Source organism: Agelaius tricolor, unplaced genomic scaffold (assembly GCF_023055355.1).
Source record: "Agelaius tricolor isolate 1412-34295 unplaced genomic scaffold, bAgeTri1.0.p SCAF_13, whole genome shotgun sequence".
In the NCBI taxonomy this organism is placed as follows: domain Eukaryota; kingdom Metazoa; phylum Chordata; class Aves; order Passeriformes; family Icteridae; genus Agelaius; species Agelaius tricolor.
The window spans coordinates 11,494,603-11,520,836 of record NW_027269273.1 but is presented as its reverse complement, the minus strand read 5'-3'; the positions used below and the strand labels follow the sequence as shown (position 1 = coordinate 11,520,836).

General features: G+C 39.3%; 1 protein-coding gene across 1 annotated transcript in view; it reads left to right on the top strand.

The window, feature by feature from the left end:
- Positions 1–26,234, top strand: part of NRG3 (neuregulin 3) — a 344,618-nt gene that overhangs the window by 311,554 nt on the left and 6,830 nt on the right. The window contains 4 exon segments of the mRNA XM_071438745.1: positions 3,288–3,414; positions 10,618–10,745; positions 17,805–17,975; positions 22,058–26,212. Coding sequence (XP_071294846.1) covers positions 3,288–3,414; positions 10,618–10,745; positions 17,805–17,975; positions 22,058–22,565 — 934 coding nt within the window. The 3' untranslated portion in view covers positions 22,566–26,212.

Sequence of the window (26,234 nt, the reverse complement as noted above, 5' to 3'; positions counted from 1 at the left end):
CAGTCCCTCACACCCTGGCTGTGGCCCCATCTGGTGCTGTCCAAAGAGCAAATAAAAGTGTCTGGGCTGGGTCTCATGGAGCCAGGTAAAACTGTAAATGTAACTCTGGCCAGTGTCTTAAGGATGCAAAACCCAACAATTCTGAAGTGCTTCAACACTTACCATATGTTAACTTTGAGTCAGCAGGTTTTTGGGAGCTTCTTTATCAGGCATATGGACCCTGACTGTGCTTAAGAATTATCCAAGCATTTCTCCTTCATGGGGGTTATCTTGGGGTTTCATTTGACGTACAAAAAATGTAGAATATTGCTAACAGATTTAGAAACTCTGAATAGTGCATCCATTAAGAGGGAAGTTTCCATGAAGGTCCTGACTTACTTAGTCTGACAATTCTATAATACCAGCTGCTAGAAATAGTCACTTCCCTATAAGCCATTGAATTAAAAGTCCTTTTTTAAAATAGACTCAATCTGAGAAAGTTTAGGACTATAATTAAACTCTGTGCCCTTCCAATTATTCCTTTTAGGTTAATCAAGAAAGTGCTGGAAGTGTTAGCAACAGATGAAGAGTACAGTAATGGGCTGCCCTTTACAGCTTAGACTTTTACAAATGACTAGTGACTTTATTTCTTGCTGAAGAAAGAACACTTCATTGCCATATAACTCTAAAGTAGAACACATAAGGCCCATTTGTTTTGAAAACAAAACTTATAAAATAAATTTATTAATCAGCAAGTAACTTTGAATTATTAATGATTTCTAGTTTTATAGCTGTGCATCCTGTAGTTTGGCCAAATGAATATGCATAAACCTGATATTAATGTTAGGTTGCATGAACATAAAAGGAAATTAATGATTGGATTGTTTTTCTCAGCAAATTACCTTCAGGAATTTCAATTGTAATGTTAAAGACTACAGTAGTGAGGCTGAATTTCTGCAGTTTACTTACACGTGTTTATAAATATAGAAACAACTATATTTATTTTTATAAATAAAACCAAAAATGTTTATGTTATTTTCCTGATTAAATTATCATTTTGTATGCGTATGAAAGGTTCCCAAAATCTGATGCTGTGATCATGTTTCACTGTCATTGTTCATACCTTACATAAAGTCATGCCAAAAATTCCTGAGGATTCCATAACCATTCTGGAGACCAAGCAAGAGGCTGGTTCTCCAGTAGGACATAGGAATAGATGTGCTATCTTCTTTAAGTGGATGTAATTTAGCTGCTCAGAAAATAGTTGTTCTTAAAAACACTAAAGTTCCTTTTATTAATCTCCCCTGGAATTATATGAGAAGCCGAAGAGCTCATTTGGACATTTTACAAATGAAATTGTTCAATTTCATTGGATTCAAAAATTAGTGGATATTAAAAACATTTTTAAAAGAAATGTTTCAGACTCAACTGACTAATTTAATTTGACACTATATTCCTTCAGATAATATATCTATTTAGATTATTCTAATATTTATTCTACCAGTTTTGGCTACAGAAAATCTTGAACATTTTTGTGAAATTATTTTGAGAAATTATTTCCTCACCTACCTGTATTCATAGATTTTACTAATTCTGAGCTCCTAGCAATACTCAAAGCATGCCACTCATACTTGTAACATGGTTACAATATAAATTCATTCCTTTCCATTTGCTTCTAAATAGGATACAAGTAGAAAGCCCAAGAGGTTCTTGGAGTCCTGGATTTGTTATGGCTTATGACCTGTACTCAGGAAACGAGCTGTAACAAATACATCTAACAGGTTCTTACAGTTGGTTGGATTTAAGCAAATGCTTACATTGTGTCACACTGAACCAAAACTAAGGGACTCAAGAAATATTAAAACTATGTTATTAAAATTGAATATCTGAACTGTGATACTTCTCACCACTTTCTGTCATTTTGAGGGAGCTTGTCCTCTCTCACAGGCCTCTCCACTGAACACATAAGTCATTTCTTATTTCTATTTCTCTGCTTTCTTACAGCTTCCAGCAGTAGACAGAGATTCCACTGTGAATAAGAAATTCAGATTAATTTTATACTTCATTCAGTGTCAAGTTCACTATCTGACACAAGATTCTATCAAGCTTAATGATGTCATAAGGGTTTCCAAAATCAAATCACAAGAAATTTTTCAAAATGCTGCTGAGGCTGCTTTGCTAGAATTCAAATTTCAGTATAGAAAGGCCGTATTTTCTTTATCTCTTAAAAATACTTGCCAGAAATCACTTCCTTTGGCAGTTTGGCTCAGCACCAGTTGCTGTCCAAAACCTGCTGCTGGTTTAATGAAATGCTGCTACTGGTGACTCCTTGACATTCCTGGGTTGTTTGCAAGGCCATTGAAGGCTCACTGCTGGAGATGCATCTTCTGGAGAGAGAAAGAAAGCAGGGAAGGAAAGAGTTAAAATTATATTGTGAGGTCTTTACTCATCATTGTTTAAAGCTGATAGTCCCAGACCATGTAGCTTATCACTAAAAATACAAAAAACAAAAAAGAAACTGATAAAAGAGCTTAAATGTATTTGCTAACAGTTTTTGCCCAGCTAAGATAACTTTTTGCAGAAGATAAAAGTAATATTTAAAGTTTACTGTCTCATATCCTCTTTCATGTACAGAACTTAAAAAACTGTTTGTCACTTCCACTCAATACAGTATGGCAGAAGGTTTTTGTTAACAGTATAGTTATCTCCTGAATAATGCAAGGATTCATCCAGAGGTATTCCTAGCTCTGGCAGGGTGGATTATAGTATAATAACTCAAAAACACATTCTCAGTGTCCATACTGACATTTTTTCCAGGTTTAAGCATATGTAAGCAGAAGCTGCTCTATACAAGATGTGTTATAGGTCAAGTCTAATCAGCCAGCAGAAATCTTTGATTCTTCGTCAATTTTTATAGCCAGCAGGGGCTAATGCCTGTTTTATTTGCCAAAACCCTTTTTCCAAATCAGAGCAAAATGTTTTTTTATTATTCACACTGACTTGCAAGCTATTGTTAAATGTGCAATAGATGATCTTACAAAACCCTGCACCAGCACAACGAGCATACTATTATAGTGATCTGAGAATAGAAGGTATTTTAAAACACAAGAGAGGGGGTTTTTTTCCCCCCTTTGTTAAGCCTTGCCAGGAAACAACGGCTGCACTGGAGTATCAGACATCAGTGAATTAGCTCAGCTGGCTAGCATGGTGAAGTTTTGAACAAAGGGAGCTGTGGCTATAAAAGTATCATGGCTCTAGCAGAAGATCAAGTGAGCTCTTTCTTACATGGCTTTTATTTCTCTCTGCAGGAAGCAAACCAAGCAGATCCACGAACAGCTGAAAGAAACGCAGAATAGGAAAACCTACAGCCTAAATGCTTCCAGCATGATGGCAAAGTCAGAGTGTATGGCACAAAGCCAAGTCCAGCTGCAAAATGTAAGTAATCCTGCCAGCTACAGCACTTAATGGCCTGGCTGAGTTCCTGCTGCTGATGGCAGCACATCGTCATGCTGCTATTAACATCTGAGCAATGGGAACCACAATTCTCACCCCTTTCATAAAATGTTTTCTATCAGGCCTCTTAATGGAAAGCAGGGATTTTTTTCTAAAGTTATTTCAATGGATCCTGGTATATTTGGTTCATGTGGCAGAGTTTGCTGAGCCCCCCAGCTCTGCATTCAGCAGTGGAAATTACTGTTATATTTTCCTGCAATACCCATAGATATCTGTATGTGTAGTGAGGGTCCTTGAACTTAAGTGATGTCACACCTTCCAATAATTCATGAACCTTCAGGAAAAAACGCAGAGATTTGTCACAGTTAATTCAGAGTGAACTCAAAATCTAGAACTAAATTTATACATGTAAACAAATGCCCAAGGGAAGACCGTGCAGATGGTCTCATTTTTCTGGTCTTTATTTAAAGGTACTTTAGTTTACAGAAAGAAATTAGTCTGTTCAAACTAAATTTGAAATATATTTAATCATTTTCTGAATGTAATTATATGTAAGTCATTACAGTCTCACAATCCTGAAATATGCAAAGCGTGTTTGAAATAAGGAACTTGAAGACAACCAATTTATTTAGCCCTGGTATTTTTTTAGGAAGATATTTTCCAGTATATGTCATTCTCTTTCTCCTGCTCACACACAATCAGCACTGTCTTACTTTGAACAAAGCCTATGGAAGAAGGATCCTGGTAAGCAATATAATAGGAAAATATAAAAGATATATAAAACCTTTCTAAATTATTTACTCCTTTAAAAAAAAAAAAAAAGTATCTTAGTATTGCTTAAAGGAATGACTACCTTATTTGCCAGATTCCTTCAAAATAGTGGGAGTTCAGCAAAAGTGAGCACTCATGCCCACTTAGCCAATGACTTCTAAGCTCCTAGTTCACATCCAATTAATTTAAAGATAAATGTAAGCACTTTTAACCAATTTAGGGTCAGCAGAGCCTCCCTGCTAAGACAGAGAGGCTGTGGGAGCATTGCTTGTATTCACTGAAAGTTCTGTATTCATTGCTGTGGTGCCCCTATGCTCATGATATGCTTTGTAATTCAGGAAAAATAGATACTCTTCCAAGAAAGAAGATAGCTCCACTAAATTCACATAATCACATTTTGGGGAACCTTGTGCAATTTTTTCTCTCACTTTCGGTTCATTCGGCCTTATATTATTTCTAGCCCCTAAAAAAGAGCTGTTGGGAGTGTTATTGGTTGTAATGATGGCAGCAAAAGGTAAAGTTCATGATCCTTTTGTTCTATCCTATGAAATAAGTCTTGGTTAACACTAAGAATATGCTCTCTTTGGCATTTTCTCACTGTAATTCAGTGCAATATTTTGTCATTTTCCTTTGCCACAGCCATAGCCATAATGGCTGAAATAGCAGTTCATACATTCTGGACACAGAGATTGAACACTATCGTTATATTTACTATTTTAATCCAAATTTGATTTTCAGTTTTTATTTCTGTTCAGCCTGACATTATGAATGCTGGTAATTAACACACCATTTTCTTGTCCTTGTGGCTGCTTGCAGGCAACTGTTTTCTCCTTGCCATTAATGCATTTTCCCTTTGGGAAGATAGGAAGGAAGAAAAACAGAATGACCTTGTGCAGGCTGCAGTTTAACAGTGTAATAGCAGTTTCTATTGTTAGGAAGACTAGTGCAGGCATGCATGCAGGCAGCTCATGAAATATTTACAAAACTTGCCAGATTGGAGGGGGGGAAAGGGCAGGGGTTTGGGAGGCAGCAGAGAAGGGACTTTGGAAAGGTATTTTGTAGGAATGGCTGAGTGCCTCCCCCTCAGAGACCAGAGATCTGCCTCGGGTGTACCTGCTGGCTGGAAAGGGCAGCAGGCAGCCTGGATGGGATTCCCATCTGCAGCTGCCACTGCCTGGGCCTGGGGAGAAATCCTAGTTCCCTTCATTGCCAGGAGCTAATAAATAAACTTAAATAAATGAGGGCAGTTACTTTCTGGAGGCTATTCCTCCAGTCTGGCATTTTGGTTTAGGTAATCCTGGAAGTTGTTTCTTTTCTCACTCCACGTGCTCCCCCTACAAGCAAGAGTGTTTTCCCATTTTTGCCACCTTTCTGTCTTTCCCTAGAAGATAATCCCAGATTTTTCTCTTGTCTCTTTGAATAGACCTGGTGATGCTTTCATGCTTTTCACACAGCTCTTTCTTCTGCAGAGGAGAATGCTTTTGTGGAGACCTGAGAAAAGCTGCAAAAGGTTCCTTATTCTTGATGACTATTCTGAAAGAACCATCACCTTTTGACTGAGAGGTTGCTATATTTAGTAAAGGGCCCATCTATTTTTCCAAATGTGTTGCTTTAGAAGGAGCTTTAACTTATTTCCCAAGGCCCAGGGTATAGCAGACAAGGTTTCAAGTGGTTTGTGACTATAAAGACCTTGACCAATCTCAGTGAAGTAATTTTTTCCCCCATACTCAAGTGTATTACATCTCCTCCACTCCCTGCCTCTGCTCAGTTGTGATTCTGCAAAGTGAAATAAAGGGGTGGATTTTGTCAGGACAGCTGTGTTCTCTCCAAAGTCCTGCTGCTCATCACTGGTAATTGTGCTCACCTGTCTTATCCTCAGTAGCAATTTCAGTATTCTCTTAGAGGTACAAATTAGATGAAAAATACTGTGTACTGTAAGAAGGATTCATAAATATCTGTTTGAACACAACTCCTAGGATTTCCTGAATCTCCTCCAAGTCCACTGCTTTTCCAAAACATTCTGGCAGCAACACACTTAAATTCTTGCTAGGTGGTTCTTGCTAGGGTTTCTAGCCTCTTGGATTTAAAGACTAATGCACTGGTAATCTTGCTATAGTTCTTCAGCCAGGAAGAGATGTGCCAGTTTTTAATCCAGGATCTTTGAGGTACCCAGGAGATGGAGATTCATTTCACCTAATGCATAAAGCCTAGGGCTTCCCAAGTATTATGTAGCCCATCCCAAAGAGATCATCCTGCTTTCAAGAGATATTTAAAGGACTGCAGCAAACAGTCAGGTCTCCACATAATCAAAAGGAAGGAAATTGTCCTTCTCCCCATCTAGAGAGACAAGTGTTTGGTGCACCCTCATACACCATGCAGGTGGCAGGAGGAGCTGGGGTGGCTCCTGATTCCTACAGGAGCCACATGAAGTTAAGGGTTTCTTTTTAAATTCTCACAACTTTACCAAGTTATATATCATGGAAAAAAAATTTAAAAGATCAGCTGAAACCTTGACATTCCTTTAGCGATTCTGAGAATTGTCATGGCTTTTTAAAGTGGCCTTTTTCATCCTCATGGTTTTTAATACCTTCTCCCATGGTACTAAGGGGATCTATTAATTTCCCATTACTGTCCCTCTGAGGTGGTTAATATGCTTTTCATGCTGTTCTGTGTGGTTTCAATTTTCACTACACTTGTTTCTAGTAGCTTGCAACCACTAGCTTCAGGTTTCTGACATTCTTATAATGAGGGACCAAAAAAATGTCCCTTTTGCATCTTGTTGCCTTTTGTTCCTAGTAGTAGGAAATAAAATCTTTTCATTCACTGTGATAGAAATGCAATTAATATATGTCAAGCAAGAGATATGTTAAATCTTTAAAGGATTACTCTGTGGGTTTACATTAATTGCCATTTGATTTATCAGCTGAGATCAAGAGCAAATTTCCCATTTCTGTATCACATGGCTACTTAGGAAGAACTGCCAGAATAGACAAACCTGAATTTACTGTCCTCTGTCTAGAGGCAGTGTTGGCAACAAAACATACAACAAAACTTAGGGGAACAGTAAGGATGTTAAATGTACCACCTGATGAGCTTTTGTGCAAGCTCAGCCCCCTCAGAAAAATCTCTGGCTCTTTTCCTCCTTGAGACAACCTCTCTGAATGTCATTTCAGGCTGACCCCTCTGCTTCTCAGTTCTTTCTGAAATGGGATCCCCACATCACCTCTCTTCCAGTGCCACGTGGATTTCTGGGCCTTTCACTATTTTGGGGAATAACAGAAGGGGAGGAGCTGAGTAAAGCCAGGGGAGGGATGGGTGTTTGGTTTGTATAACACCAACTGAGTAAAGCCCAGGGAGGGATGGGTGTTTGGTTTGCATAGCACCAGCTGAGTAAAGCCAGGGGAAGGATGGGTGTTTGGTTTGCACAGCACCAGGACAGCAGTGTCAAGCTGCTCTGGAGCATTCCAGTGGCATTTGTTATCCCTGAGCCCTGCATTTCAGAAGAGGGGATTCAAGGCATAGAGCAGAGGAGTTATGTGCTCACAGCAATGCAGCAGGTCAGTGACAAAGGCTGATTTCTTGTCTGCTGGCTCAGGCCACCTTCTCAGGTTCACTTAGCATTAACTAGCAGGGGGTGGAATTTTTACTGTCAGAGAGTTGAGTAATTGCACATAATAGATTATTTTCTCCATGAAACAATGAAAAATGGAAATTTTGCAATTTTTTTTAAAGCAATCATTATTCTTTAATTTATTTAGCCATATGCCTCAGTGTTTTTCAGTAATTGCTCAAACAAGAATAGATAATTAAGCAAGAAGGCAAAAAAAATCCAAGAAACACATTAAAAATCCCAGATACAGATAAGCTTTCAGTGATGCTTTCAAGGCCTGTTACTGTAACAGGCCTTTGAAAGGGTTTCACAGCTTTTTCTCCCTCATGGCTGAGCATTCAGCAGCTCACAGTAGTCAGAGGCTTCCAAGGAGCTCAGCCCAGGTGAGAAGTGAGCTGTGAGAGCAGCAGGATGAGCCCTGCTGGGATGTGGCTGGGGAATGACCCCTTGTTGTCCTCCTGGGGCACCAACTGATGCTGCTGTAAGCTCTTCACAAGAGTATGAAGGTGTTTTTCTCCAGGGGTGATCTTAGAGAATGGGTGTGGCACTTGGAGTTAAGCTAAAGGAGAATAAACCCAACTGTGTTTAAATATATTAAAATGTATAATAGCATGGTGCATCCAGATCTGTTCAATTGCATTATTAGAATTCCCTGTATATTCACACCCTCAATTTAAACTAATTTACATTTTCATTGTAATGAATGTTATGACTGTGTATTAAGTATCTGAAAAGGAGAAAAATGTTCAGTTAAGGGGTAAAAAATACCCTTTGTAGGCTGTGCCTGGGTGGTGCTGGGTTCTGGACCTTCAGTAAAATTTGCTGATCAGCATCAGAGCAGCTTCTGGTGTGCTGGTGTTCCTCAGCTGTGATGAGGAAAGTCTCTGTGTATCACTGCTCCAGCCCACATCCACCTGAAACAAGGATATAGCAAAAGGCACAGCTTCTCTCTGCTCTTCATGATGTCCTCTTGGTCTTATGGGCCATTCAGGCCTTCAGTTTTGTACCATGAGCAAATTCAAAAAAAGGACAGAAATAGCTTCTTGGCACTAGCAAGCCATTCTTTACATAGCTCAAATTGATTTATTCAGGTCAGAAATCAAAGCCAGTTTCATTTCTGCAGCTGGCAGGAGAACTATTAAAGTTTAAAACCTTCACCAATGCGAGTACCTTAAAATCATATTTCTGTCTGAATATTTTATCTACAACATTTACAAGTGACATCTAAGATCATGGTAACTGAAAGTAATGAGAGTGGAATATATTTCTTCTTATTATTTCAGTTGTGTTTACTTCATGCATGCAGCACCATTTTTCCATATTGCCACTCACAGCTTTGCCTTCAGAAGCAGAAAAAAAATGATTTTGTGTTTAACATGGGTATTTCACTCAACAGAAAGGAGGAGAAGAGCAGTGGAGAAAAAATTTGAAGAGCTGGTTTTTTATCTATAGAAATTGGTCATAAGAAGTGTGACTGGCTGGACTAAAAGTACCTGTAACCTATTTTTAAAAGGGAATATCCCTGTACAACTTTCCTTTTTGATCTTGCTGAAGTCTACAGAAATGTAGATAAGAATAAGTGAGAGTCAGAAAATAACAGTCTGTTGTTATTAAGAGTTACTGGTCTTTTGTTAGACAAAACTAATAATTATGAAGAACTGTCTTTTGAAAGAGTGCTTACTATCCTCTCCATGAATTTTTATGCTATTGTATCGTAACAAACATTTTTCACCACTGTGATTTTTTTCTCTAATAATTTAATTTGTATTTTCTTTCTAAAACATGTCATCATGTAATCACTGCCACAACACAAATTTATTTTAAAGATAGCATGGACATCTAGGTGTCTAGTACTAAAAATAAAAATTAAGGAAATTATTAGTTTTAGTGCAGGTCCTTGTAATGCAAAGTAAAAAGTAAGTCTGGAAAGAGCTTTACTTTTTACACCTGAGTGGAAATGTGAGTTACCCTCTCATATCTCTGAGATATTGCCCAGTGACCACCAACGACATGGAATCTTCTGGTAAGCCAAAGTGCAGCTTTTTAATGCAGCTTTTTCTATACTTCAACTTTATGGGCTCTATATCGGTTGAGACACTTTTTTTTTTGTTTGAAACTGCAGTTGAATCACAAAGCAAAAAGAACAAATCTGTTCTTCATTTCTGGTGTCTGCTTTGCAGACCTTTGTGTCTCACTCTGTGCCCAGAGACTGCCCTATGCCCACACCTGCCACAAGAAGAATTATGTTTACGCTGTTCTTACTAGCACAGATACTCCCAGGTCAAAAGTTTCAGACTGGTTCAGAGAGATACCTGGCTCTGTGGATAGGATTCAGATATTTTTCTTACTTATCTGATGACACAAGTGCTGTTTCAGTTTGGTTTTGATAGTTGTACATGCTGATGATGAATGCAGTGTTTGACTGAAATCACCAAAGGACCCAAGAAGTTGCTGGCTGTCCTCTGAGATGTGTTTTGTGATCTGTCTCTGTATGGACAGCCACAAAAACAGACTTCTAGTCAAAGAGATCGTTGTTCCCATCATTGTGGGCAGATCAGTCTGTAATTTTTCTGCTAAGGCTGATATCAGTGTTTTGATGTGCAGAACGTAATGGGGGTAATGGTTACCAGCCCTTTCTGCTGTGTAAACAATGCTGAATGAATGTATTACTTGCAATGCCTAATTCTGATTTTAAAATGCACTAGAGCACTTCTTATCCCTCTCTGATATGAATTCAGAGTGAATAGCATCAACAATGTACTTTGTCTTGTGAGTATTAATTAATGTTATTCTCTCTGCTGCAGTATTCAAAGCCAGATAGGCACCCGGGGCCCATTCTGCACAAAGTTATGGAGTCTAGTTTTTCAGGCACCCAGTCTTTCCCAGAGGCCTTGTCTCCTGACAGAGGAACCCAGCCCATCAAGCACCACAGGTGAGCAAACATCTGTCTGTGAGAGCTGCCTGGGAGGCTGCAGAGCTGCTGATCCGTGTGCAAGGTTATGCTGTGCTGGCTCTGGGCGAGCTGCTGCTGAGTGCCCTGGTGCCAGCAGAGCCTCAGCCAGCTTATTAACCAGATGTCCAAGCATTTTCTTAGCTGCAGACATAAAAGGTAATAGGGGTGCTCCCTGCCTTCCTCTGTGGGCTGTGCCAGTCCTGCAGGAAGCATTTACAGGCCCCATCCGAGCTGCAGGCACAGCCCAGCCAGTGGAACAGCTGTAGGAGGAGGAGCCATTAAAAACAAGACTTTCCTTATCAATGTTCGTGAAGTTAATGACTCATTGCTGCAGAAAAACTTGGTTGCAAACTTCCAGCCCTTTTTTGGAGTTTCCTTAAACAAAAGTCGCATGAAATGAATAATGAATTATTTATGAAAACATGGTGGCCTTTGAAAGCAAGGCTTAAAAAAGTTTGGATGGTTGTTTCCAAGAGAAAAAAAAAGAGGAATGTCACCCATCACTGGATGAGATTCAGATTAGAATTCTGCTTCTAACATGTTTTTGGATGAGAAAGATTGCAGGTGCTTCATTACAGGACTAGAAACCAAACTGGAGTCTGGTACAAGCAATAATGTTGGTGGAATGACAGTGGTAACATCTGGTCCAGTGCACAGAGAGAGGAAAAAAGGCTGAGAAAAATGAGTTTGGAATTTTTTCAGCTAGCTAATCTGGATTGGAAGACATGTTTATTAAAAGGATTTTCTTTTTTAATTACTTTTTAAAAAGTCTGGGATTGCATGAGGTTATGATCTGGCTTCTGTAGTATTTGGTGCATTTTCAGTGCAGTCTCCCAGCCAGCTATTTGTTTTCTCGTTTGAATAAGTGATCTGCTTAACCTACAAAGTGCCACATGTAAACCAGAAAGGGATATTTGGGTTCTATCTACTTTTACTTTACTTAAGCCTTTAATTTGACATGAAAAAAAATAATGCCAGCTGTCATGTCAGATCCATTTCTTAGGTCTTTTTCCTTATTACACAGAAATTTTCAAAACATGCTTAATAATTGTATTAAGCATAGATGAACTATGGGGCTGTTTCCTAGAGTGCTTTCTACAGAAGTCTGGGAAGAATTTTATCACCATTTAGTCACAACATGAAGTTCAGAAAAAAACTCATTCCCTTACCTTTTAATAGTGTGATTGCAATATCCAAGAAACGTCTTTGCTTCAGAACTATTGCAAGTGGGATGACTAGTTAATTTATAAAGATTTTTTTTGCTTTTTAAAGCTTAAAGTTTATTATACAAGGTCCTTGTTTTTTAAGAAGTCAACGGACTTGAACGTTTAAGACTTACAAGACTGTCTTTATGTACCATGTAAGAGCTTCCTAATTTACTTTCTAAATAGTGTTCACTGTGGACAAATGGTCAAATGAGGATTTTATACCAAATATCTCTTCATTTCATTCCAAACCTGACTGACCCTGGAAAAAGTCTATCAGCTCTGCAGGTTCTCTCTTTTGGGCTGTTCTAAATTCTATTGTTGTTTTATTTCTGCTTGCTATAGAAATACTTTGCTCTACATCCAGACCTGTTTTCTCTGCTGGTATTTTCAAGGACACTAATGATGGGTGATCATTTCTTAAAATCAGGAGCTGGTGGTTACCAGGTCCTGAAACTAATAAATTTTGGCCTGGAAGTAAGACTGTCAGTGTAGGGAATCATTTGGAGTTGTTGAAATGTGACTGACAGAGACTGGCTAATTATTTCACTCAGATTATGGATAATATCAATTTTCTGTCTCAACAAACCTCAGCTACACAAAAAATTAATGCAGAGATTAGGTTGAAAACTGAAATTTAATCTCAAAAAATATGTAGCCTGTGTTATTATTAATCTCCTAAAATATTTTGCCTGTGTCGTGCTCTGCTGTTACCATAGAGGAATGTTGCATCTTCTGCTTACATATGTAAAATAACTCTTAGAACTGTCAGAATTCAAAATTAACAAATGTGTTTCATCAGTAAACTTCCTGCAATGTATACAATGTGCTCAAAAATTTGTCTTGGATGATCTGTTGATCTTGGTAAGAAGGAAACCCATACTGCCTTATTTTCTGATAGATAGAAATAAATTAGAGTTTTGTTAATTATGGGTTGAGTTGTGATCCCTTTGAATAGCAGTTTCCTTGGTAATTAGTCATCCTGACTTTCATTCATGGATGCAGTCATCCTTGATTTTAGAGGGATTCATTTCAGAGAATGCCATGATGAAAGCCAAATGTAGAGGCTTTCAGCCTGGAGCAGTTGTATTGTCTTACAAAAATGCCAAAATAGGATAAACTTACCCTAAAATTAATAATAATTTGTCTTTTCATTTTTAATGAACTTTTCACACCACAAAAAACATGGAAAATATTTTTTTTTCATTTGCTAAGCGTTTTACTCTTTATGCTGCTGATATAAGTGATTCAGTTTACAGTAGAGGAAAGAGTAAATTAAAGTTATTCTGTAAATAAGGCTATTGAATTTCAAAGAGCAAGTATAGATAAACTAAAGCAACTAGGAATGTAAAGGCAGAGGAAGCCTAAAAGGAAGAAGGTGTAAGGAATCTGCTCTTTTCCCAAAGAAAAAGCAAAACAGATGATGGGACAGAGATAATAACTGAAGCAGTTAGGGAAATCCTGAATTAATAGACTTCATTTTTTATTGCATCATTGGGATGACTATTTGAGGACAAAGGCTGAATATGAACAGAACCAAATGTGTGAAAATAGACATTCCCACAGTCAAAGTGGAAGTAAAATGTGGAAATCAAAGCTCTCAAGATGGTTAATCAAGTTTGGTTAATCTTGATCCAAAAAAAAAAAAAAATTGAAAGAACAAAATTTCATGTCTGGAAGCAAAATCTGTAAAAATGGGAACTGTGAGATGAGATGATGGATTAGCAAGTGTCAAATATTTAGGAAGATGAAGAATTTATAAAAGTAGGAACCAATTATGCTGAATCTGAATAGTCAAGATTTTAGGATAAATGTGGGGGAAGAAGATTCTTGCGGTAAATATAAAAAAGGCAAAAATTGTTTTACTGTCCTACCAACAGCAGGTACTGCAACATATGCACTGATGATTGCATTTGTGTTTGGTGGGGATGAGTTAGATCTCTACACAAGCTCAGTCACTGCTGTCATGTGTCTAATGCCTTTAAAGGGAGAACGTAGGGAGAGGCAGAAAACTCTGATGTGCATGCACAGAGGTGCTGAGAAGGCAGATGTTAAGGACTTTTGTTGAGAAGGTAGGACATTCACCAGTGCAGCACTCAAAGAATTAGCCAACACTGGGGACAGACTTTGTTTGTCCCAAGGTCACTGAACAAAGCTGGAACACAGCACAGTGTGAGAATGCAGCACTGTAATCTCACCTGGCTAAAATGGCCTCCCAGTTGCCATGGACTCACTGCATTCCCAAGCCAAGATGAGGAATGATTCATGTTCCATGGAAAGTGTCACAAGTCTGTCTTATGTCAGTCTTCAGGAGACTGGAAAGGGTGTGTGACTGCTGCTTTTGAATACATGAGAGCAAGCACAACGAGAAGTAAAAGACCTATTTAAAAGGAAGGAGTGTGGTGGCACATAGACCTGCTGAATATTCATCAAAATTAATTTTAAACTGGAAAGAAGTCTCAAAGTTTTCAATATAGAACAACTTTCTGTAAAAGTAGCCTGGGTATGATCATCAATTTAGGATGGAGGTTGATCAGTGCACTACAGGAAAAATATGATGAGGTTATGGCAGATGATTAAACTCAGTGCATCTGATGTACCTTGAATGCTCTGTTCCCTTTTCTGTTGTTCTATCACCAGGATGATGACCAGATGACACAGGTAGCATTGAAGGATTATCATAGAGTTCCAAATTCCCTGAGTAGCCTCAAACAGACTATTCCATATAGGAGAATGTTATGAAGGAATCAATAATGCTTACATTTCAGAAACCAAGAGAAGATTTGTAGCTGTAGACTGTATTTATTAATTCTGAAATCAGCTGAAAGTCTCAGTAGCTGATCCATACAAATGTTAGCAGTAGATTGTGTAACAGCCTAAAAAGGTGGCTCTGAGGGAGTATCAGAGGACATGGCCTGGGAGCTGGCTCAGGAGTATGTATTTACTGGGTGGTTTGTAATTAATTCAGAAGTAGTACAGAAGGATCCCATAGTTACTGTAAAAACACTGCTGGTCTTCTCTTCATAAAACTGGGTAACTGCATTTGGAGTTGTGTATGTGCCCCAAGAAGAGAAGACTCCACCTGTAGGATCAGACTTTGTTTTCACTCAGTTGCTCAACCTAAAGAAAAATCTCACACAAAACAACTGGCAAGAATGAATCCCAAGTTCTTCATTAACCTTAGGATGGTTGAACTGCCTTTTTCAAACCATTAATTCATCAGAACTGCACTTCTCCCTAGTTTGTGCATCACTTGTGAACCACTTTGTGCATATTCGGATGTTTTGATTCTGGAGTAATTGATTGATAGATTTTAAGGACATATCTGCTACAGCTTTATGTATTGGTCTGTTTTATTGAATGGCTCACTTATGTGGGCTGGTTTCTTTTACCCAGTTAGACTGGAGTGCAGGAAGGAAGAAACCACAATGTTGGCTAAAGGAAAATAAATTCCTGAAGAAATCAAAAAACCATTGTTTACCTGAGAGGGAGGAATTTTTCACATGAGTGATAGAGAAGTCTGAGAGGGACATTACATTTTCATTGCTGATCTTCATATCAGTTTTGTGTAAAAGGAAAAGCTTTGTGCTGGAGATCCTTTTCCATAGAACTTTTAACAGAAATTCTTAGGGGGTTTTTTGGTGCCTGGAGAAACAACTGCTGCAGCTTGCAGCTGCACTGTCTGTAAGTATTTCCTGATCTTTAATGAATTTTTCTTGTCCATGACCTCAAATGATTTTTGTTCATTCTTCCTTTGGTTTTGTGTTGTTTTGTGTTGGTTTTTTTTCTGGCAGAAATGTTGAAAGTATAAGAACCTCGCATTGGCAGCAAATTAGACTGTGTCAGGGCTGGAAGTTCTGTGGTTGCAGGACTGTGGCAGATCCCTTGGTCTCAGCATTTCTACAGTTTTATACCCATTACCTCAGGTTTAGCTGTATGTGTTGAAATTACCTCTATTAGAAATAGAGCTTTTGTGAATTTGCATATGGAGATAATGTACTCTTATCCAACAAGGAAGATGCTCAAAGTCATCAAACCAACCACAAATTAAACAATAAAAGTTTCTAACTATAAAGATTTGTAACCAATCTGAAGTTTGTTTTTTACTTTTGGATTCCATTGATGACTACGCTCATGTCAATAAAAACCCCAAAAATTCATTATCCAGCACAAATTGTTAATTCACCTGCATCTTTTGAGATCCCCTGCTGTATTAATCTCAGGCTCTCCTGAGCAGAAATTGTCAATTATTTTGTGATGTGGTAGTGTTATTTTACAGAGTAGGAACTGTAATTTGCAACTCAAACTCAGCCTTCAAAACTGAGAGGCCAGTATTTCAGGTTTTTAAAAAAGTTTTTTCACAGCCTCCTTAGTAGCAAAGGAAAAATCTTTTTAAGCAAGCATGAAAAAATCGTGGAGGGAATGTTATTGCTATGGGTTGTTGGTCTTTTCAATAGAAAGCACTAGGAAAGTAAAGGTGTGGAAGAAAACAGAGGTTAGACTGCAATGGAACACTGCTAGCCTGAGCAGTAGGATAGAGAGTGTTGAATTTATTTCTTCTTTTAATTTTGGGCAGAAAATGTTGATTTTAATGGAAATGTACACTCAAAGAGAATTTGTCCAAGGTGCTTGTTCCAAGAAAGAATTGCTCTGGGAGTAGATGTGGCCCTAACTGTAATTAAAGTTCCCACTAGGTAAAAAAAATTAGATTACTTTTAAGTCACATTATAATAGGAAAAAAGAAGCAAACTTATCAAGTCTTTTGCATTGCTGAATTCTGTCACAAGTTGGAATTATTCACACAGCCAAAAATAATGACTCGTAAAAGGCATCTAGAAAACCTCTGTTAAGTTATCATTAAAGATGTAAGAGAATATGAGGTAACACATGCATTTCTGAGACCCAGAAGATGCCAAGAGAAATAGAGTAGCTGAAAAATGAATATTCAGTCACGCCATGCAGTACTGAGACCTGTTAGCAGTAAAAATGGGCTATGCCTTGCCTTAGTTCTGTGTTCCCATATTTTTGCATTAGCAATTGTATGGTTTATATAGCAAAACCGTGGATTCTAGATACTTTTTCATTCCAGTGTGAAATGAAAAAAAAAATCCATTCTCCTTCCAAAACACCAGACATTTACAAAACCAATTTTCTAAAATAAGTAGAAAATTATGACTTGTTTTTTATCGAGTTCAAGTTTCTATTATATCATATAAAGAAACAGCATGGTATCAATGTATATAAACAACAAAGCAATCTGTATATAAAACAGGAATAAAATAATACAGAAATACTGTTCAAGGTGGAGAAAACTTGTCTTAGCTTCTTCAATCTGCAGTTCATCAGCTTTGCTTATATTCTTCACTTACACTTTTTCTCAATTTAATGCTTTTGTATCAGGAAGCAGCACTTCACAGGATGATAGATAATATATTGGGCTTTCAGTTTAGGATCTCATTTTGAATTCAGCTGTGGGTATGAGAGATCTGTATTGTTTGTCTATGCTGTCTGAGGACTCAACTCTCTATAGTAGGACTATGATATGCAGCATGGAAAGAAGCATCCCTCATCAAGTGCAAGAAAACATTTCATATAGTGGGCAATTATTTTCATTCCTAGAAAAGAGGTGATGTATTAAATAATGGCATAAGCAGCAGCTAATGGTGGATTGTACTATTATATTTCCATAGAGAATTTCTACTGACATCATAGTCTGCCACAGCAAAGTTTATAAGAACAGTAATCCATGCATTATTAATCCTGAACGTTTACCTTGCAGAATTTTATGCTTTTGGTGTGATAATTGTTACTGTACTCTTGGTGTTGTTCCTAGAAGTCTCTCTTCATGCTGCAGCCCAGGACAGAGAAGTGGGATGCTGCACAGAAATGCCTTTCGGAGGACTCCTCCCTTGCCTCGGGGTAGGTTCAATGGGATTGCAGGACCAGCATATCAGCAGCTCCAGGAGTCCAGGATCACCGACCAGGACACCATACCTTGTCACGGGTGAGTAAAGCCATGCCTCAAGTGAGCCCCTTTGGGGCTTTGAAAAGAAAATAATGCCCATTGCAGAGTTGGTTTCTGTACATAGCTTCATACAGGTTTGTCTTCAAAAATGCACAAATGCTGCTTTTCCTTTCCTTTTTAAATTCAGTTTATTAGAGCACTGAGCTGAGCTGTACATAAGGTCTGGGTCTCAGAAGTGCTCCTGAGAACCTGCAGCTGCTTTGAAGTCTTTTGCAATTGCTGAGATACTTTGCATAGTATTTACATATCCCTATAGATTTCCAAAGACTTTCCAGAATATTACAAGCATATTTTATATGAAAATAGGAGTGATATCTGGAATGGAATAAAAACCCCACCCAGTTTCACCTGTAAGTCACAGTGAAACTCCTCACTCTGACTTACAGGTGAAACTGATGGGGTTGGGTGTCTGGTGACTTCTTTTAAACAAGTTTGACTCACACTTGTGTCATTGTTACTGTTTGCTTCTGAGGAAAAAAAATGTTTATTTCCTCTTGCAGTAAAAATATTGTTCATTTGTGTGATATATGCATATAATTCCTGGTGAAAATTTCCTACTGCAGTTGGCCACCCTTGCAGAAAGGAGCAGCAGGCAGCCTTCCCTCTCCAGTGGCAGCATCGTGTGATGCAGGCTCTGGGAGGTGCCAGAGCCTCCTCCCAGGCTGAGGAGTGAGGCACAGCAAAGCTGTGGGTAATTGTATTTACTCTTGTCTAGGAAATCAGTGTGTGACCTTACAAGTATCAGCTTGTACTGGCCTGTATTTTGAATTTGCAGTTCTGCAAAATTTGATATTGGGGCCAGACTGTGACCCCTTCTGGCCTCATTCCACTTAAGTACTTCATCTATATTTTGTGCACTAAGGATGTGTACCCTCTAAATATCTGCTGTGTTGTTCTAAATATTCACAGTGTTGGTGTTCTCATCAAATTTCCAGCCCAAATGAAAAGTTCCCTTGTCCCCTGCAGAATTTACACTACTTCCTTTCTTCTCCTTTTCCACCTCCATCTTTCCCTGTTGGGAAGCACAAATCCAAGTGGTTTGTCTCCCTGATTCTGTGAGCACTCTGAACTCCATCCAGCAGCAGCCTGGCTGAAGTGTAGTCAGGCCTGCAGAGGATGGGGGTGTGTGTGTGTGTTCAGTGTAGGGCTGCCCCAGAGCCTGGCAGAGCCCCTGCCATGATCCCCATCCATCTCAATGGACCTTGTTGTCAGGCTTGTACACTGCACACCTTTGGCCACAGGGCTCACAGCAAAGCTGCTGGGACTATGCTAAGTAAAATCCATTTCATATTTAAAGTTTCAGTCCCTTGTGTCTCTCTTTGATATCTATTCTTAAAGGGGCCAGTAAAATTATTGTGCTTCTATCACTTTGATTCTTTAGTTTAGACTCTTACACACTCTATAACATAATTACTGTTAAATATTTATAAATATTTGCTTTCATTGCTTGGTTTTAGGAAGAGGGTGGAGAGAGAGCTGCACTTTGAAACACATGCACATGAATTCATTTATTCAGACAATAATTTTTCAGATAAAAACACAGATATATTTCTTTGGAGGAACTGTGGTTCTGGGAAAGTTAATTATAGGAGAATGTAATTAAGGTTCTGCAATTATAGTTCTAAGTCTCAGTCTATTGAAAACAGCAGCAGTCTGGTGTCACACACAGAAGCATGGATCAGTTTGTAATTAACTAAAAGCCAAGTCTCACATGGTTTAGATTTAATATCCCTTTGAGTTTAATATCTCACCTGTTGCACACAATGTATGCACTTTAATTCAACCTCAGTTCTCCTTTGAAAGCCCTGTGAGCAGGGGCAGAAACATGTAATTCTGGCATAAAATTGGTATGTCTATCTGTATTTCTAAAAATATTATGGGAATGCACCATGCATTTCGTTACATGTCACTGCTGCTGCCAGTTAGTTTTCAAAATACCAAGAATCTCTATTGGGGAACTGGCAAATGTTACTGTTTTCTCACCAAACCCATTTTAATTCAGTCTTTTCTTGGTTTTGCTTATATATCATCCATATAATACCTACATTGCATGTGAAATTCATTAAAAACATTCACTCCCTTTGTTTTCAGGGTGCAGCCCAGAATATATTTAGGGCCTGAATTACCAAAAAAGGGACTAATGCAACTGATGCGATCTCTCCAGCTATAGTCGTTTGAACAATTATATATAAGCAAAGGAAACAAGAATGGGCACAACCCAAAGGTCTGCACTGTTTTGTTTTCATTTGTTTTTTTTTAATTGTCCTTCCTCAGGAATAATACCCCTGATCAGTATTTCATTCATCCTGAGAGCTGGTGTAAAAAGCCCCTCCGTGAATGGCTACAGGTGTGTCTGAGCGTAGTGCCACTGTCATTAACCAAGTCTCAGATGTGAAACAGCTGCAGAGCACTCACAGGAACTTGTAGCACACATCCCAGAAAGCTGCTTGCTGTATTATTCCCCTGGGTGCCACTCCCCAAAGCAGTATCTCTTTCCCTCACCTGGCAGCAAAGTTCCCAGCCCTTCCTCCTTCTCACAGAGCTCCAGGATGCAGCCCCTGGGGATGCCAGGAGAGTCCTGGTATGGGCTGTGCCAGCTCCACGTGGGCAGGGGGTGTGTGCAGCACTTGTACAAACCCAGTGCCAGCACGCAGCAGTTAATTACAGGTCAGTGGCACTGTGCTGGAAATGAGCCTGCAGTTGTCTCCTGCTCCCTCCTGTCTGACACCTGGCCAGGAGCATGGGGCCAGAGGAAGCCTTTCCAGTTAATTTCTGCTTGTGCCAGTGCTGGACCACGGCAGTTTCACACCATTCAGTTTCTCTTCCTTAACTCTTTTTCTGCTCATCCCAAAAAGCAGGAGGCACATATGAGTGGAAGGATATTCCTAGTGAGGTCCAGCCAGGCTTAAGGAACTTTTGAAATAATACCCTTCAAGTTAGAGCACCTGCTTCCACACAGATCTAAATGTTGCTCTCCTCATCCATGGATAAAACATATTAGATTCACCATTGCCTTGATTATAAATCTGATTATAGCTGATTATAAATAAATTATGTTCTGGTACTGAGGTGATGTCTGTGGTCCTTAGCAACCATGACTGGTGTAATACAGTAACTCCTAGAGCACCACATTTCTAGAAGTACTAATTTCAAATGGGAAACATTTTTTTTTGTCATTGTTTATTTTATCTTTATTATACTTTCCATTTCTGATTTTTTTAAGTATTTCTTTTAAACAAAACAGAGTTTAGCTTTGAAACACAGTGTAAATGTTGATACAAATTCACTAAGTTGCTTCACAATCATTAAAATCATGTTATAATATGTGTTAGTGGATGATAAAGGATTTGTTTTTTAAACAGTATTACAGTATCAAGAGAACACAGACATTTGCTCAAGTCCTGTATATTATCTCTATTTCCAGTTGAAATCAAATAAAACAAATCAGGCCAGCATTACAAGTAGGGGCTATTGCAAAAAAAAATTTATTCAGAGGTACACTGCACTTAAATGCTCTGGTTCTTTGAGGGGGAGTACATTCCTATGTAAATAAAGACTACACAGCCACGAGTGTTTAATGTTCTTTTTACCTGCACTTTAAAAGAAGTGTTTTCCTAAAGCAGCCATTTGACATTGAGAGTTCTGACACTGAAGAAAGTGTCAATCCGTTTCCCCAGTCAGAAATGTAGGAATAGAATTCCAAATTTATTTTCAAAGAAAATTAATAATACATTATATTACTTCTGAAATATAATACATACTATATTATATACATATAGTACTTCTGAAATGTTTTAAAAGTAAATTTCCATTATTCTCCTGTACTGGTGGGTGAAATGAGACTAAGAGAAAGGCAGTGCTTTGCAACTGGCAGATTTGAGAATCCAAACCAGTCTCCAGAGCCTGTTGTTGTCCCCAGGGCCCCGCCATGGCCAAGTGCTCCTCTATTTCAGGAGAAAATGATGTGTATCTCTTCAGCACAGTTCACTGAATCTCACACAGTGTCCCTGCTGCTGGTTGCTCTGACCACTTGATGTACAACTTTTTTTTACTCTTTCCAGGTATTCATCCAGTGGTTTAAAAACTCCTCAGAATCCTTCAATAAATATGCAACTGCCTTCAAGAGAGACAACCCCATATTTTAATAACGTGGATCAGAAGGACTTGGTCAGCTATTCCTCTTCAAGGGCCAACTCCGTTCCCATCATCCCGTCTGTGGGCTTGGACGAAGCCTGCATGCAAATGCAAAATGTTCCTGAAGTAACAGGCATCAAATGGTGCAAAAACTCCTATTCTGCTGAACTTGTCAACGTGAGCTCCCCAGTCAGTAATTGTCTAATAGCAGAGCAACACGAGGTGAAAATCTTGCTGGAAACTGTGCAGGAGCAGATCCGGATGCTGACGGACGCGCGGCGGGCGGAGGACGCGGAGCTGGCGAGCGCGGAGGCGCGGGGCGGCGCGAGCGAGAACACGGCCTTCCTGCCCATGAGCCCCACGGCCAAGGCAGAGCGAGAGGCACACTTTGTGCTCAAAAGTGACACGCAGAGAGACTCGGTACTGACCAAGTGACTCCGTCTGGGGGCTGCGGGAGGGGAAACGAGAGGTCCGCGCGTTCGACGCTTTGCTGAACAGGAAGGAAGGAAGTTAAATACAAATTATTTATATGCATTAATTTAAGAGCATCTACTTAGAAGAAACCAAATAGTCAATCGCCCTCATATCATAGTGTTTTTTAACAAAATATTTTTTTAAGGGAAAAGTTCCAGGAGGGATGAAGCGTGCTTTTAGATGCTTTCTAGGCAGGATTACACAGTTCCAGTTCCAGAGGACTTTCCCGTGGTCCTGTTCGGCTGTCCGAAGGCTTAGGCTATGCATCTCTTTTTCAGTGAAGGCCAAGTACCGTCCTTAGATGCATTTCTGGTTTCAGGGCAGCGCTGCAGTGAGCTGCTGGGCAGGGATTCAGACCCTGGAGAACAGGTCCTGTAAGCCCAACACAGATCCAGTCCCCTCTCCCCCTCTGCTCTTGATTCTAGGTTCACATCACGAGAACAGGCACACAGACACCTAGTTCTGAGTTCTGGTACCTGCTGTGGAATGATGACAACATCCCTGAATTGAGCAGATGCTTAACTCTCAACCTTAATTTGCTGTGTCAGTTGCCCCAAGAAAGTCAATGGAATCATTTATGAGCTTTGGGATTGGCCAAGAGTGGGAGCAGGATTGGGGTCTATAGAGATTCAATGAGTCCACAGCTGCTCCATCTTCTGAGCTTTGCCTATCAGAGCTGCCTTGGTGGAGAGTGAGGAAGAACAAGAGAAAATGTATTAGTGTGTACTACAACAGGTTTGGTTTTGGTTTCTGGTTTGGGTTTTTTAAGTGGAAACATAAACTCTGTTGTTCGTTAGCACCCCTCAACATTTCTAAACTTTTACACTTTAAAATCATTTGTAAGCTCTCAAGGAGCACTTCTCGGTGTGTGTGTATTTTTTTTAAACTTATTTTTTATTATGGCTTGTTCAGAGAAGAGTCAGGGAGATCCAGTATGATCAAAATCCAGCCAATAAGTGTCCACACTGCCTAATTTGTTCCTGCATTCAGTTCTCCAGTCACTTTAATTAATTATGACTTAGGCTTGTGAACTTTAAAGCTTCAGCCCTGCAGATGGTTCAGTATGGGCAGACCCAGAGGCATGCGGAGATCTGACTCTGATGGAGCTTTCTAAGAGCAGATGGTTCCACCAAGTCCCTCCCTGCAGGGGATCAAGGCCTTAGAGAGGATGCATCATTCCCTGGTTGCTGTATCCTAATCACACTGTAAGTCCTTTTTGCATTAGCTTTCTTTTGAGTCCCTTTTCCCCCCATAAATTGTAACAGAATGTGCCAATTTTGCAATGAATTGGGTTCAGTGACACACCTTACTGGGTTTACTGTCTTAAAATATCTCCTTATTCTTGGGGGGGGAAAAATCCACTATAATAAATAATCACTAAATAGCCTTCCCTGGTTAGTGCCAGGAGATTGATTTAAAAAAAATAAGAGTATATACAGAATGTATTAAAATATTCCTTTGAAGCAAAATAATTGTTAGATTTATTAATATGCCCCAGACTTTCTAGTTCACAAGTCTCAAGACTTCCCAAAATAGCACAATCAATCCCACAGTGCTGTTGTATGTTGAGTCAGAATAAAGCAATATCTTAACCTCTGTCAAGTAAATTTGGAAAAGAAATGCTGAAGGTGTATGTCATTTTTTTTTTTGTTAAGGCAGTAAAAAGAATTTTTTTTGACAGTCTTCATTCAGCAAGGCTTATTTTGGGTTGCTTTTGTGGTTTTGGGGGTACTTTTAAAGATAAAGTTGATGAAATTGTCCTGCTTACAGAATTTTCTATGGCTGCAATCTTTGCTGTGTGTTTTCAACAGAAATGTATTTGAGGGCAAGCGATTGTTTTATGCCCCAGGATGGATTGTGAGGTGTTCAGACTCCCTTCTGCAAAGACAGAGCTTTTGTTGTAGCAGTGAGGAGGGTCCCTGTGGGGCTTGGGCTCACCCTGGCCTTTCCCTGCCATATGTGGTGGCTGGGCACAATCTCACTGTGCGTGAGCTGAGCTGGCTGTGGTGGGCATGGCCCCGAGCCCACACCAGATAAACCCTCTGAAAGGCAGGGTGCATTAGGTGGGGCTCAGCTTTGCACCCCTGCAGTCATTGGACCTTTCTGTCCACACCACTTGCATTGCTCCATCTCAGGACGTGAGCAAAGGGAGCTTGCCTCTGCCCATTAACCCTGTGAACATACCTGAATTTTCATGTTATAAGAAAACTGGGTGCTATATAAACCTCTGGTTCAACAATTTTCAAGTGGTGATCACAACTAATGAATCGTTCACCATTAATTTCTTCGAGATGAGATTTATGCAGTACAGTGCAGAGTCCTGCCCAAACTGATGCTTGAAAATTCAATCTTTTCAATTCAGATGCAAGATCTTCCCTCCCCCAAGCTCTGCAAATTCACCTCTGGCAACATAATGGGAACACACAGCAAGATTTCAGTTGAAGAAAGAACCATATCATAGGCCATGCCTTTAGGGAGAGAATGTGTTCATGCAGCACCCCCGAAAGACCCAGAAAGAGGAGACAAGCAATGTATTTAAGAGAATGGAATGTTTTACTGAATGATAGCTGAAGATCTGAAATGGTGAGGATATCTTTGGTTGATGTTAGAGATACGATCTTGTACTCAGCAAAGGATGTGTGACTGTTATATGTTAACTGTTCTATTCAGTTCTCAGCATGTTTGAATAGAGAGACGTTAATATTAACCAATGACAGACTAGTGTATTATTTGTTCAGAGCATCGCTTCAGATCTTACTGAAACTGTCATTGTTTGCAGAGGAAAACAAAAAGGGTTGAAAACATCCAACTAGGTAGCCTTAATGTTGTTTGTGTGGTTTTCTAATGCAACTGTTTTCCTCTGTGGACCTTCCTGTTTTACAGTGAATGGGGCAACATTTTCTCTGAGGTCTGACAATTGATTGTGCAAAGCATCCATTTGAAAGTCGTACTAAAACAGCCAACATGGTAGGCCAAATTTTGCTTTGCTTCTGGTCCCACTGAACTCGTGGATTGGAAGGGATGCAAGTCATTGAGAAATGCAATTCATTCCTAAAGTACATCTGTTCCCAGCCTTGGAGACAGTCTGTAATCCCCCTGGAAGAGGCTCTGAACTCAGTCATTTATGTGGATCATAATTAAAAATTTTATCTGACCTATGAAGTTCCAGGTGTAGTCTGGTGTGAAAATTTGCACACATAGCATTGCATTCAAACAAACTGGGAGAGCAGCTGACTAAATAAATTGAACTTGCTCTGAACTGAGCAGAGAGAAAGCCTGTGTCTCCAGCACAGCACCATGGAGAATTGTGAGAGGTATATATCCTGCTCTTTTTAAAAAATTTATTTCTGTTTAGAATTTCTTCAAAAACAATCCAAAATAACCCTAAAAAAAATTAGAAACCGCTAGAACAATGCCAGCATTTGAAATAGGAGATGTGGGTAAGTATGGGCACAGTTGTAGTGTTTACCATTGAAAAACTTCAGTACCCCAAGGCCCAAATCTGGAATGTTGTCATTTTTTCAGGCACATGTTTAGATCAACAAATGGTTTTGTGGAACACGAGCCCTTCAGAATGCCTTTGGTACCTGGCCATGCTGTCAGCTGCTGTGGTCAGTGCAGCAATGGCAG